Source organism: Talpa europaea, assembly GCF_964194135.1.
Source record: "Talpa europaea genome assembly, chromosome: 16".
Classification (NCBI taxonomy): domain Eukaryota; kingdom Metazoa; phylum Chordata; class Mammalia; order Eulipotyphla; family Talpidae; genus Talpa; species Talpa europaea.
Genome location: NC_140084.1, coordinates 45051783 through 45065951, shown reverse-complemented (window position 1 = coordinate 45065951; position 14169 = coordinate 45051783). Strand labels below are relative to the sequence as shown.

Genomic DNA, 14169 nt, shown 5'->3' with positions numbered 1-14169 from the left:
TGAAGTCTCCAAAATTATCTTTCACCTGGGAGGACTGACGATGAATCTACCCAGCCAGGAAAGGTTGCAAAACACGGTAAGACATATCTGAAGAGGTGGTGTTAGGGGGAAAGGATGTCCTAAGGCTAAGTCCATGCAGGCTTTGTGGACTCCACCCCCACCCCAGGCCAAAGCCAAAGACACTGGGAACTCCAAATCCCATCCCCACCCAAGGGAAGGTGGCTGGGACCTGAGGGTGGGGTTCAGCAGCCGGGTTGGTATAAAGCCAGACACGTGGGCTTGGGGGGGGTCCCCCATTTTGGCTCTCCGCCAACTCGCAGCTCGGAGAGTGCCTTTGGGTTTCCAGGTCGGCGGATCAGGTAGGACGCCTTAAAGACTTTATTTCCCTATTTTCTCCCTGAGTTGTCCATTTTCCTTATTTCCTTTTCCCTTGTAAATAAACCTTGTATTAACCTTGTGTGTGTGCCTGCAGTGGAGTATTCATAAGTCCCTTTTGAGCGCGCGGGTGAGGACCCACAGCCAGGAACCCGTTCAATATCGGGGCTGCCCTGTAACAGTGTGAACTTGTACCTGGATAAAAACCATGTTACCTGGATAAAAATAATACGATAAAAAAAATTAACCAAGAGGCCCCTTTCAGGTCCCCCACCACCTTCTGAGCCGTCCCGAAGCCCAAGCCCCGGCCAAGTGGCGGGGCGGCCCTGGTGCTCCATGCCTTGGTGCTCTGTCGCCCTCTTGTGCCCAGCCGCAGGCTCGCATGGAAAACCGTGCCTAGAAAGTTCTAAGGAACTGAACTGGCGATTGTCCATCTGTCACTGCATCTGTCACTCCATCCCCCAAGTCGCTCTCAGCCTTTCTCCTCCCGCTCCGGACCCAAGAGGCTGCCCTGGGCGGGCGCCACCCGCGAGGCTCACCCTGCGGGTTTCTGTTTGGGAACGGGAAGCCCTGACAGGAACTCGGAGGGCGGGAGGAGAGAGGTGGGAGCAGGGACTGGCTCCCCATCAAGGGCTCCAGCTCCAGGGGCTTCTCTCCAGACCTACCCTGAGGATGATGAAGGCTTAGTTCTCACCCTGGAGCCACCTCATCCTTGGGGGTTTCCCACTCTGCGCGCCCCTCCAAAATGCTCCCACTGAAACTCCCCAAGGGGCTACCAGTTACCGGAAGCCTGTCTCACAATCACAGCATACATTTAGGATGAAACCAGGAGAGTGGGGAACTTTCGCCAGTCTGTGGGGTCCCCAGAATTTCTTTTTATTTTTTTAAAGATTTGTTTATTTATTTATGCAAGCACTGGGTACAGTCAGAAGCGCGGGAGGGTGAGAGAATTCACCAGAGCCAGAGCGGGGAGCAGAGCAGGCAGAAGGACTGAAGTACACTGCTGAGGGGAGCAGCGGGACCCTCCTCTGGTGGCCTGGGAACAGCCTGGGATCGAACTGGCGCTGCGGAGGCTGCGGGCAGCTTCCCAACCCAGCGCTCAACCGCTGTGCCACCGGGGAGGCCCCCTCAGAATTTCTTCAGGCAAAGCTTGGGATGGCCAAGGGGCTGACAGGAAGGCTCTGTGGGGCTTGTCTTGAAACTTGAAATAGGCTTGTCTCGAAATAGGATTTTTATGGGGTTATTTTTGGGAGGAGCAAAGCTTTTAAAGACACCTTCCTGGAAACCACCCAGACTCCCTTGAGGGAGGGTGGAAGGGAACGACCTTTAATTCCCTGTGTTGAAGGCCACCTGGGTCCTTGGTTAACGCTCTCTTTCTCTGTTTCCCTCAAGCGCCCTGAGAAGCGGGGTAATAAATATAGCTCAGAGAGGCGAGGTCACTTGTCTGAGGCCACACAGCAGATGATTATAATAACAGCTACCTTAAAAAAAATCTGTGTCACTTCATTTGCAGGTGACACTATAGAGTATAAGTGTTGCCTGGAAAGGGACACAGAACATTTTTGGGGATGGAAATGTTCTACGTCTTCCTCCCCTCCCCAACAATGGTCTCACGTATTTATTACTGAGCCCCAATGCAAAGAGGGCAAATAATTTCCTAATCAAGGAACCTCCCTGATGGCCTAGGGGTTCAATCTCAGCGCTATCACTGCTGTGGCCTGAGTTAGATCCTTGGCCAGGGAGCTGACCCATAGGGCGCAGCAGACCTCTTGTGTCTTGCCCGCTGCTCCCCTCAGCAGTGTATTTCAGTGGATCCGCCTGTTCTGTTCCCCACTCTGTCTCTGGTGAATCCGATCACCCCCCACCTCTGGCCTGCACCCCAGCTATTGTATGCATAAATAGAAATCTTTAAAAAAAAAAAAAAAAAAAGAAAGAAAGAAAACAGTTAATGGCTCAGGAAGCAGAGGTGAAGGAAAAAGCCCTATCTTGATTTCAGTGCTCAGTATCATTTGTCATAACTCAGTACACCGTTCCCTTAAGATCGGGCATTTGTATTTTTATTAAAAAAAAAAATAAGCAAAGAAAGAATTTGCGCACCTCCCAGCTGTTCATTTTTCTGTGCGGCCTGCCAGATCTGTTTGAAATGGTTTGACCAAGAAAGATTTCTCACAGTCGTTTTATGAAGGATGTGAGGATAATTAAAAAAAAACCAATCTCTTCAACTATTGTTGAAGCCCTTAGTATTCTGTCCTCGCTCTCTGAAAACAATGTGAATCGCACACCTCTCCTGCCTGTCCTGGTCTTCTAGGCAACAGACACAACAGTAAACAAACCAGACATGAAAATGACACTCAAGGGTGGGGGAGGGGTCAGACAAGTAGAAGATAATAAGTGAAATACATAGAATACACGACAGGGGGCCTCCCCGGTGGCTCAGCAGCTGAGCACTGGGTTGCGAAGCTGCCCGCAGCCTCCGCAGCACCGGTTCGATCCCCAGCTGCTCCCCGGCCACCGTAGGAGGGTCCCGCCTGGCGCGCAGACCTCTCCTGCCGCCCGCTGCTCCCCTCAGCAGTGTCCTTCGGTCCTTCTGCCTGCTCTGCTCCCCGCTCTGGCTCTGGTGAATTCTCTCACCCTCCCACGCTTCTGACTGTACCCAGTGCTTGTATAAATAAATAAATCTTAAAAAAAAAAAATACTCGACGGGAGACCTGTAATGGGGCAAAGGAAATAAAGCAGGGAGGAAAGGAAGCGTGGTGGGGTTTTCAGACTTGATAGTATTGACAAGGTGGGGGAATATCCCCTCCACAAAGTAGGGGATGATATTGACAGAAGAGGAAACTGAGGCAAGCAGGGGTCATCGGCCCAAGGTCTAGCCAGAGGTGGGGCTGGAAGTGCCAGCCCAGGACTCCTCCCTGGGGTGGTCCTGACCCTGGGAGCGGGGACTCAACAGATCCGTTCGTTCGCTACCTGGGGGATGGTGAGGTGGGGGGAGCCAAAGCAGTGACAGAAAGTTAATGACGTGGGGCCTCCCCGGTGGCGCAAGGGGTTAAGACACAACCAGTGAAGCTGTCTGCAGCCATTGCAGCAGGAGTTCGATCCCCCGCCAGGAAGCAACTCACATGGCGCAGCAGACCTCTCCTGTCTCCCCGCTGCTCCCCTCAGCAGGGTATTTCCGTAGAGCTGCCTGTTCTGCTCCCCACTCTGTCTCTGATGAATCCTCTCACCCTCCCCGCACCTCTGGCCTGTACCCCGTTCATATGTGCATAAATAAATAAATATAAAAAAAAAGTTAACGACTTAGGTTGGTGTCTGAGAAAGGACAGGCTCGGTCCCAGGAGAGCCTAAGGGGGACCTCGTTTGCCCCAGGCTGAGGGCCTGATCAAGTTGGAAATCGGGGTGGAGGCAGGTAAGCAGAGGGGTTAGTGAAATGCAGCCGCCCGTCTAGGGCTGGGTAGGATGGGGGGAGTGTTCCAGCAGCGGGGGACACTCGCCGGCTCTGGGAGTCCAGTAGTGTGAAGGCCTAAAGGGGTTAAGGGGGCGCGACCATGAATGGGTTAATGGGGGGCGGGACTGGCCTGGGCGGGGCCTCAGCTGGCGGCTCTCACCGGGGGGCCGGGAGGAGTCGCCGCCGGGTCCCTGCGCCGCCGTCGAGCGCAGACCCTGCAGCCGCCGAGAGAGCCGCCTGCGCCCGCCCCGTCCAGCCGCCGCGCAGGTAGGCGCCGCCCCCCGCCGCCCCCCCGCCTCCCCCCGCCGCCCCGGCCCGCGCCCCGCACGGCCAGCGCGGGGTCCTCTCCTCTGCGCGCCCCCCGCAGCCCTGCCTCAGCCTCCCGCGCCGTCTCGGTTCCCGCCTCGCCTGCCCGGCTCTCGCTGCGCCCCGGCCCCCGCGGCCGCCTCGTCTCCCCACCCGTCTCTGAGGGTCGCCCCGGGGCGCTCTCCCTCGGGCGCGCCTCTGCCACATCCCCGCGCGCCTCTGCATCTCTCTCCCTCTCCTCTCCCCCGCGCCCGCCCGAGGCTCCCCGCCGCTGCCCCTCGGCCCCTCGCGGTCTCCGTGCCCCATCCGGCCCTGGTCTCTCGGTCTCCGCGCCTCTCTCCGCCTCGTCTCCCGTCTCTGGGCATCTCTCTGCCTTTTCCCTTCCTGTCTCTCAGCCCCACGCCATGGCATCCCCAATCCGGGCACATCCCAGAGCTGCCCCCCCAAAGGCGCTGTGTGGGAAGTGGGTGCCCACAGTACGTGGCCGCCTCGGCAGGGGGACTCTGACACTGTGACCCCGGCGCCCCCTCACGGAGTCACCCCACTGCTCCCGAGGTCGCACCCACCCCACCCTCCAATTTCAGGAATTCCTGCCTGGGGGGTGCACTTCCTCCGCGACTTCCTCCCTTCCAGGATCTGACTGGGTCGCTGTTAACTCCTCCCTGCCTCTCCTCACCCCTCTGCCGTGCCCTGGACATCCCCTGCCCCCCCCAACCCCCCCAACCAGGTGGAGAGACAGTTCTGGAATTTCTGCGGGCTGGGCGCAGGGTCGGTGTTGTGCACTCACGTGTGGTGTGCCCAGGGAAGCAGGTGGAGACATGGGCCACCCCTCTGGCTACTGCCCCCCAGGACCCACCAGCAGGGCCCCCCACCCAGCTCTGCGGGCGTGAGTGAACTTGAATCCAGGTTTGGCTGAAGATGGGGAGGTTTTCCTTTCTGGTGGGGGGTTCCCTGTAGGAGAAGCTAGAGACCCCCAGGAGCGGAAGGTGGGGGCTCCTGAGGCTCTCATAATCAAGAACCCCTAAATGTGACTCTCGGGTGGGAGGACCCAGGTGGGCGGTGACCCGAAGGGCGAGCTGGCAACACCTGAGCATTCAAATCCAAGGCCCTTGGGCTCTTCGACGCCTTCCATCCTGCAAGATGAGTGTCGGAATCTTGGCAGTTTTTAGCTGGGAGCCCGAAAGGGGCTCCTGGGGCCCTGAGGCCACGCCCCCATTTTACAGCTGGAGAAACTGAGATCCCAGAGCTGTGCCCCCCTCAGAGAGTCCGCACCAGGCTGAGGGTTGCGACTCTAGTTCCCCAGAAGCCCAAATCCAGAGCCCTGACCGCTGCTGCCGCCACTCAGAGGGATTAACTTGGGGGAGGTTTTGGCAGGAAGGAGGGACGCATGCCGGGGAGAGCCTGCATGGCCCGGATCCAGGAGGGAGCCTTTTAAGAGCAGAGAAGAGAAAATATTTCGCAAATCCATGGTGGTGGGGAGGCCGAGGGGCCGAGAGAGCTGGTGTGCGTGGAAGAGGGGGAATTTCAGAGGGATGAGAAGGCGGGGCAGGGATGTCCAGGCTCCTCCCCCCAAGAAGCCCACTGCTCCCCCGGGACCGGGCCTGTAATTTGGTTTGTGTCTAGACAAATAATAACTCAGCTGGTGTGAGCAAGCCTGGAGGGAGGAGGCTCAGTCCTGCCGGCCCCCGGGGTGAGGAGGCAGCTGAGCAGCGGGTCCTTCCCAGGTGGGAGGCGTTAGGGACCCGGTGGAGGTGGGCACTGAGCGTTCTCAGGGTCCTGGGGCAATCTGATAACTTCAGGCTGCTGCCATGTTAAAAAAAAACAAAAACAAAAACAACCCAGAATAGATAAGGGGGGCAAAGGGACGTGGGGTTCACCCTTTGGAGAGTATGATGTCCCCATTTCTGTGGCAAAGAAAAGGGAAATAGGTACTCCTGTTTGCTGGGCAAAGAAGAATAATCAGTGGCAGTTTAATAATAGATTAGGAAAGTCGCAGAATGTTTTAAAAAAACATCATAGAGCTTTCTAACAATAGAACTGTAGGATTGGGAATGCGACACTCCGAGGATATTGGAAACTTAGACGGCTGAGGGCATGGGCCGCGCCATGATGATAATAGGAAGAAGAAAGGCGCGCGCCCGCGTGTTCCAGAATAGCACAGTGTGCGGGGAGCTGGACATCGCCTCCCAGAAGGGCCCAGGCAGAGGCAGAGGGTAGAACTGGAGGAACATGGGCTCCCTTCCCAGTGGTGTGGGGGTGGCAGGGGCGAATGAGGACCCCTTCCGTAGAAAAGGGGAAACTGAGGCCCAGCGGGGTGACGGCTGTGTCCTGACTGGCCCTGGTTTCCGCTGCTGCCGGGGCACCAGGTGGGGAGCGAGGCGTGATCACATTTCGTCCCCTAATGAGCAGACCGGAGCTGGCTGGTCCCCAGGGCTGCCTGGGAGGAGGGGGTGGGAGCCCACAGAGGAGGGAAGAGCGGGAGAGAGGCGGCCCCTGGGCTTCCAGGACCAAGCTGGTGAGTGAGCCGAGGTGGTGGGAGGCGTGGGGGGCTACATGAAGTCTCCCTCGTGTCCTCTTAACTCCCCAAATCCTTCAGCCTTGAGTTTAAGGGTGGCGGGCAGGCCTGGGGACTTACCTGGCCAGAGCAGCTGAGGCCTTGGGTGGGTGCTGGGACCCCACCGGTCCTTCCTGTTGCTCCCCTATAGCGCCACTCTGGGGGTTATCTCTTCCCTGGCCCTCTGGGAGGAGCCAGCAGGATCAAAGAGAGGGGTCTGTGGGACAGGGGGTACTTCTTGGGATTGTGAGATTTGGGGGTTGCCTCCCAACAAAGCCTGAGTAAGGGTCCTGATGGGGGTGGGAAGTGGATAAGGAGGTCAGGTGATGGGGGGCATGCCAGACACCTCGGTCACTTGCTTTGTTGTGGGGAGAAAAGGCTCTGTAGATCTCAGCATGTTCTCAAAGGGGGCTGCAGGGGGGCCTCCCCCGTGGCGCAAGGGGTTAAGACACAACCTATGAAGCTGTCCGCAGCAGCCTCTGCAGCACAAGTTCGATCCCCGGCCAGGGAGGTGACCCACATGGTGCAGCAGACCTCTCCTGACTCGCCCGCTGCTCCCCTCAGCAGTGTAATTTTGTCAATCTGCCTGTTCTGTTCCCCACTCTGTCTCTGCTGAATCCTCTCATACCCCCCACCTCTAGCCTGTACTCCAGCTCTTGTATGCATAAATAAATAAATCTTTTTTTAAAAAGTGGGGGGGGGGGCTGCAGGGAGGCAGGAGAGAGGGCATTCAGGGGAAGGGACATGATGCAGCTACTAAAAAAATGAAAAATGACTGGGACATCTACCCAGTCTTGGTTCCTCATGTGACTTAGACAACTGCCTTGCCTCTTCCAGCCTCAGTTTCCCCATCTGTTCCAGGAGAGGGTTGCACCCCCCAGGCATTGCCCATACCCATGGGCCTATTGCATTGTGGAATTTTGAGAAGCTGACATTTCCTGCTGCCTTTTGGGGTTGGATGGTGAGCAGATCTCAGTGGGGGAGAAGAGAGGCTTGTTTGGGTACCCCTCCCTCATGCTCAGACACTCCCCCCCAAATAGGTGAATTGAGGCAGAGGCAGTGGTGAGTGCCCAACTGGTTCCCCTCCAGGAAATTAGCCTTGGGAAATGTATTTCCTCTGGCTGCCAGAAATAAGTGGACGTCTGTGTACCAGCCTCCGCTGAAGCCAAGGGGGCTTGGGGGGGGGCAAAGCTCCCAGTAGGCATTAGATCCTTTCTTTCTCTCTCTCTTTAAAATTTTTATTGAGGTAACATGGGCTGATGAACTGGTTCGTTCCTGCCTTAGCTCCCCAGTGCTTGTGGAATAATAATAATTATTCAAATCCTGCATATTTTATAAATGATTTCATGTTCCACCGAGGATTTTCACATCCACGGTGTGACTAGTGTCAAGGCTGCGTCCACCCCTCGCCCCTTATACAGAAGGGAAAACTGGGGTTCCTGAAGAGGTAATTCCAGTGTTCCAGAAGGAAGGAGAGCAGGGTAGGGCAGAGAGGGAGAGACTGGAGGTCAGAGGGGAGGGGTGAGAGGGGTTTGGAATGACTCGGTCTGGGTGGGGGTTTCAGTTCCAAGTGGGGAGTACCTGGACCCCACGGTTCCAAGGAAGCAAGCTTCCTCCATCCCAGCTCCCCAGGATCTGGGACTGTCTGGGAGTCTTCACTGAGGAGCCGCAGCGGGGAGGCCTTCCTAAGCAGGACTGAGCCTTGACCTTTCAAAGTCAATTATGCAGCGGAGAGATCCTGCCCTTCTCCATTTTTCCCTCCCTACCTCTTTTCCTGGGATCCCACTGGGACTTGTTTGAACTTGAAGTGGGGGTGGTGCCACCTCAAGGTGAGGGAGCCTCAGCTAGGATGGGCCGCCCAATACGTGTTCCTACAGTCCACAGTCATTTATTGGGCGCCTGTTGTATGCTGGGGCTGTCCTGGGTGCTGGGGGTATAGCAGAAAGCCCCTGTTTTGGAGCTCTCTCTTTTTTTTTTTATTTTAAATGTATTTATTTTCCTACACCATTGTTCATTTTTGTGCAATACTTGATTCTCCTGGAGTGCTCATTCGAGGCAGACAGACAGACACAACTGGACAGAATATAAATTGATGTAAGGAGGGGATGCCGGACTCTCGGTCCTCCTGAGGAGGGAGCTGATCCTAACTAGGTAGAGGCTACTTTAAGGGCACAACTATTTTTTTAAGATTTATTTTATTTATTTATGCATAAAGCAACTGGGGTATAGGGCCTCCCTGGTGGCACAAGTGGTTAAGACACACCCTATGAAGCTGTCCACAGCCACTGCAGCACGAGTTCGAGCCCCAGCCAGGGAGCTACCCACATGGCACAGCAGACCTCTCCTGTCTCCTCGGTGCTCCCCTCAGCAGTGTGTTTCAGTCGATCTGCCTGTTCTGTTCCCCGCTGTGTCTCTGGTGAATCCTCTCACCCCCCCACACCTCTGGCCTGTACCCCAGTTCTTGTCTGCATAAATAAATCTTAAAAAAATAAGACCTGGGGTATAGGGACAGCCTCACAGCACTGCACTCAACCTGCTGCGCCACTGGGGAGGCCCTCTGTCTGGGCTTTGCCCAGGTCTGTCCTTTGCCCCACACTTGTAGGTCTGCCCAGCACTGGGGGAGGAGGGCCAAGCCCAAGTCTCTCATTGCAAGTTAGAGGTGTGGGAGGAAGCAAGGAAGTAAGAGGTCCCCAGGGCAGGGACTGCAGACACTGACCCCAGGGCTCCACCTTTCTCCCCGGACCTTGATCCAGTCCAGCCTCCCCGCCCCTCCTCATCCTTTCCCCCAGCCCTCTGCAGCCTTCCAGACTCTCACCCCCATCAGCCCAGGGCCCCTTTTTCTAGTTGCTTCTGGGTGGAAACTGGAGCTCAGGCTGGGGACAGGGGTGAGAGCGAGGATTTCCCCGCTGCCATCATCAGGACCTTGGACAGGTCTCCGAACCTGCTTGTGCCTCAGTTTGTCGGGTGGGGAGAGTAACAGTGATGAACGCGAGAAGTTTGTGAACAGTTAATAACTGAATACTCGTTAAAGTGCCGAGAACAGGATCTGCTATTTAAGTAAGACTCACTCTCCAGCTGTTACTACCATCATCTTCCTTGCCTAGAGCCGGGTCCCCTGCGTTTGGAGGCGGGTCCCAGCCCCCTTCGGTCTAGCTATGCTCCCCTAGCTAGCTGGGTGCCGTCGAGGGGAGTAACCCAACCTCGCTGAACCGTGTCTGTGAAAGACTAGTTCAGCTTTTTCTGTAGCATGAACTTTGTATCAGTTTTTTTTTTTATTTAACTGGTTATTTTATTTTATTTTTTAATAATAAATTTTATTTTTATATTCCCCATACAATTGCAACCCCCTTATTTTACTTTGTATCAGTTTTACCTGGTTTCCAGAAGAAAGTTCTAGAATTCTGGCAGGATCTTTAACATTTACTGGGTAAGAACATATCTGGCACCTCAAGTCAGTGTTGTCAGAGATCTGTTGCTTAGATCTGTTGTCTCAGGCATCATTGGGGTGTCAATCCTCTGCAATCCCAGGGATTATGGACAGGGGTGTAGGGAGAAGGGGGTGTCTGTGGCTCCCCTCACTGAGGTTCTCTCTCCCCACAGGCACGGCAAAGTCAGCTTTGAAATGTGCTGTGAGGTGGGGCTACCTTACCCCAACTGCTCAGCTCCCCCACAGAACCAAGTCAGAACCCTTCTGCCGACCCTTCAACGCCCCCCCCATTCAAACTCCCCCTCCATCCATAATGCTTCCCTGATCCAGCCTTTGCTCACCTCCTTCCTGTTTCTTAGAAACCTTTCCTGAATTTCCCAGACTGAGCCCTTCCCCTCTGCCCACCCCCCTCCCCGCCCCCAGGACACCTCCTTTTCTACCATCTTCTCATGGGTTACCTTCCTTATTTCCTTATTTCTTGCAGGGATGTCGGCACCCCCATTCCCATTACCTGATATTTTTAACACTCCCTAACTAGTCTGTTCCCCCTCAACCCCTAGATTGACATCAAGGGACATCCCTTCCATATACTTCCTGCCTTCTAGCACATTCCACCCCACCGTTATTTCAGCATAACCACACTTACTTCCTACATCCTGTACCAAAACCTCTCCCACCAGCACCCCCTGACTCTGTCCTCTCCTCTCTAAGGCTCTCCACCGTTAATGTTTGGCCAATTTTCATGCTATCCAATGCTCTCTCATTTACATTCTGATCTGATTGATTGGGTCTATAAAAACCCCCTTGACAAATATCTTTGTTAATCCCACCCCCCCAACCCTCCCTCCTGTTGTAACTTTATTCCTCCTCCAGCTCTCCCCTCTGGAGCTCTGCCCTTCCCCGCCCAGCCTCAAGGTCAGTGTCACCTCTGCTCTGCAACCGCCTCCTACCATGTTCCCCTGAGCGCCCCCTTGGGGGCTCAGGGGCCGATGGCTTCCCGCGCCCTGCGGCCCCACAGCCCCCGTGGGCCAGGGGAAGAGCCTCCGAGGCCCAGATGCCGAGGATGGGCAACCGCACGTGGGAGGGCTGTCACGTGGACTCTCGGGTGGACCACCTCTTCCCGCCCTCCCTCTACATCTTCGTCATCGGCGTGGGGCTGCCCGCCAACTGCCTGGCGCTGTGGGCCGCCTACCGCCAGGTGCGGCAGCGCAACGAGCTGGGCGTGTACCTGATGAACCTGAGCGTGGCGGACCTGCTGTACATCTGCGCGCTGCCCCTGTGGGCCGGCTACTTCCTGCACCACGACAACTGGGCGCACGGCCCCGGCGCCTGCAAGCTCTTCGGCTTCGTCTTCTACACCAACATCTACATCAGCATCGCCTTCCTGTGCTGCATCTCGGTGGACCGCTACCTGGCCGTGGCCCACCCAATGCGCTTCGCCCGCCTGCGCCGCGTCAAGACCGCCGTGGCCGTGAGCTCGGTGGTTTGGGCCACGGAGCTGGGCGCTAACTCGGCTCCCCTGTTCCACGACGAGCTCTTCCGGGACCGCTACAACCACACCTTCTGCTTCGAGAAGTTCCCCATGGAGGGCTGGGTGGCCTGGATGAACCTCTACCGGGTCTTCGTGGGCTTCCTCTTCCCCTGGGCGCTCATGCTGCTGTCCTACCGCGGCATCCTGCGCGCCGTGCGCGGCAGCGTGTCCACCGAGCGCCAGGAGAAGGCCAAGATCAAGCGGCTGGCCCTCAGCCTCATCGCCATCGTGCTGGTCTGCTTCGCTCCGTACCATGTGCTCCTGCTCTGGCGCAGCGCCGTCTACCTGGGCCGGCCCTGGGACTGTGGCTTCGAGGAGCGGGTCTTCTCAGCCTACCACAGCTCGCTGGCCTTCACCAGCCTCAACTGCGTGGCGGACCCCATCCTCTACTGTCTTGTGAACGAGGGCGCGCGCAGCGACGTGGCCAAGGCCCTGCACAACCTCCTCCGCTTCCTGGCCAGTGACAAGCCCCAGGAGATGGCCAACGCCTCCCTCACCCTGGAGACACCGCTCACTTCCAAGAGGAACAGCGTGGCCAAGGCTGTGGCGGCCGCCTGGGTGGCGGCCCCTCCCGCCCAGGGGGACCAGGTGCAGCTGAAGATGCTGCCACCCGCACAGTGAACCCCCGCTCTACCCCACCACTCCTGGTCTGGTGTATGTAAATTGTGTATAAATAAGACCATGTTAATATTCATAAGAATAGAAACAAGACAACCATGAGGATGGTGTGTGGTTGTTGGTCAGCCATCATCCTCGACCGTGACCCCCTAACAATCCAGTTCAGCTGTGACTGGTCCTGTGCTGGGTGGTGGTAGTGACATAGTGGTGACAAATGACAGCTCTAACCTCACGGGTTCCTACTCCTTTGGAGGAGAAGGAGCTAGACCCAGACAGTGATGATCCAGAATGAGCAAATCTCTCACAGGGGAGCCCAGGAGTTGGGGGAACCCATGAGGGCATCTAGCTCAGCCTGGGAGTCAGGGAGGGCTTCCTGGTGGAGGTGACCAGCAAATGAAGTCATTTGGTTTCCAAGGTATCGACAAGAAGAAAAAAGTTAAGGTTATTTCCAGTGAGGAGGTGAAAATCTGATTCGAGGGGAAGGTGGAAGGAGAAATTCAGAGGGTAGCGTGATCATTTTTGCCCTTGATCATGCAAGGGCTGAGAAAGCACACGAGAGCAATTCTGAGTTTTCAATAAACAGCATTGTCCAGGTCAGAACGGAGGATGTCAGAGCTCAAGGGAAGGGCGTCGGGCAGACTGGCAGGAGGAGCAGTGAGCAGGGCAGGCTTGGGAAGGGGCCTTGGGACAAGAGGAGGGTCTTCATTCACTCAGCAGCCTTTGATTTATACCTACTCTCTCCCAGACCTTGTGTGACCAGAGCTTGGGGACCAGCTCAAAAAACAAGGGTTGTGGCCAAGTCATCTCAGGCCCCACCCTCAGGAACCTCTCAGTAAGTGAGTAAATAAAAAATACAATGTTTGGAATTGATAAGCATAATCAATATTACACTTATGCATCAGGAAAATAAAGCCAATCGAGGAGGGACAGAGAGTGACGTGGAGTCTGATCTAGATACGGTCAGGGCAGGGGGGCTTACCGAGGAGGTGGCATCTGAGGAGGTGAGGGGATCAGCACTGTGGGGGTCAGGAGAAAGACAGAAGGAACAGCAAGTGCAGAGGCCCTGGGGTAAGAGAGTGCCTGGGGGTGGGCAGAGGGATGGGAGATGAGAAGGGGGTGAGGCTGTGTAACTGAGATGAGGACTCTGCCTTTAGTGTTGAGATAAATGGGAGTAAGGAGGTGTTCTTAGCAGAGGGTTGTGATTTGGCTCAATGAACCCTGAGTGATGGCTGCTGAGTGGGGATCAGAACATGGGGAGTAAGAGCAGAAGTTGGGAGCCCAGTGAGGAAACCACTGCGGTGGTCCAGCTGGGGGACAGTCAGGCAGCTGGACCTGAGAGAGAGGTGGGCAGTTTGGGGATTTATCTGGAAGGGATGTTATGATAGAAGAAGCACAAGGGCCTTTGGAGTTGTGTAACATGGGCCCCTTGCCCATCCTGGGAAAAGGGTGACCAGGGGGCCTAAACTGGAAGGACCTCGGGAATGATCCCAGGCCCTATTCCAGGGGGTCACCAGAGAGGCCAAGGGACTGGGTCAGGGTCACACGGCCGGTGAGTCAGCACTGGGGCCATCCTGGACTCCCTCTTCCCTCCCCATGTCTGCCTCCGTTCCCACGCCCACGTGGCCAAGGCAGCCTGCCCTGGCAAATGGTGTCCCCCTCCATCCCCGGAGCCTCAGGGTCACCAGGAAGGGCCATCTTTCCATAAGCAGGCTTGAGAGTAGGAGGAAGTGCCAGTTCTGGACAGACCTCACTCCTTCTGGTAGGCCACCTCCCTCATTTCCTCCCTGGAGTGTCTAACAGACTCCAAGCTTTGCTAATGAGGATCCCTACACACACACACACACACACACACACACACACACACACACACCCTTGCCCCCGAAGTTCCCAGAACACACAGACACACCCTTACC

At 56.2% G+C, this 14169-nt stretch overlaps 1 protein-coding gene across 1 annotated transcript; it reads left to right on the top strand.

The window, feature by feature from the left end:
* Positions 1 to 11170: 11170 nt before the first annotated feature.
* Positions 11171 to 12259, top strand: GPR4 (G protein-coupled receptor 4; the record flags this gene model as incomplete). The annotated part of the gene is made up of 1 exon (XM_084257604.1): positions 11171 to 12259. The coding sequence occupies one exon, from the start codon at positions 11171 to 11173 to the stop codon at positions 12257 to 12259; it is 1089 nt and encodes a 362-aa protein (XP_084113730.1).
* Positions 12260 to 14169: the final 1910 nt, after the last annotated feature.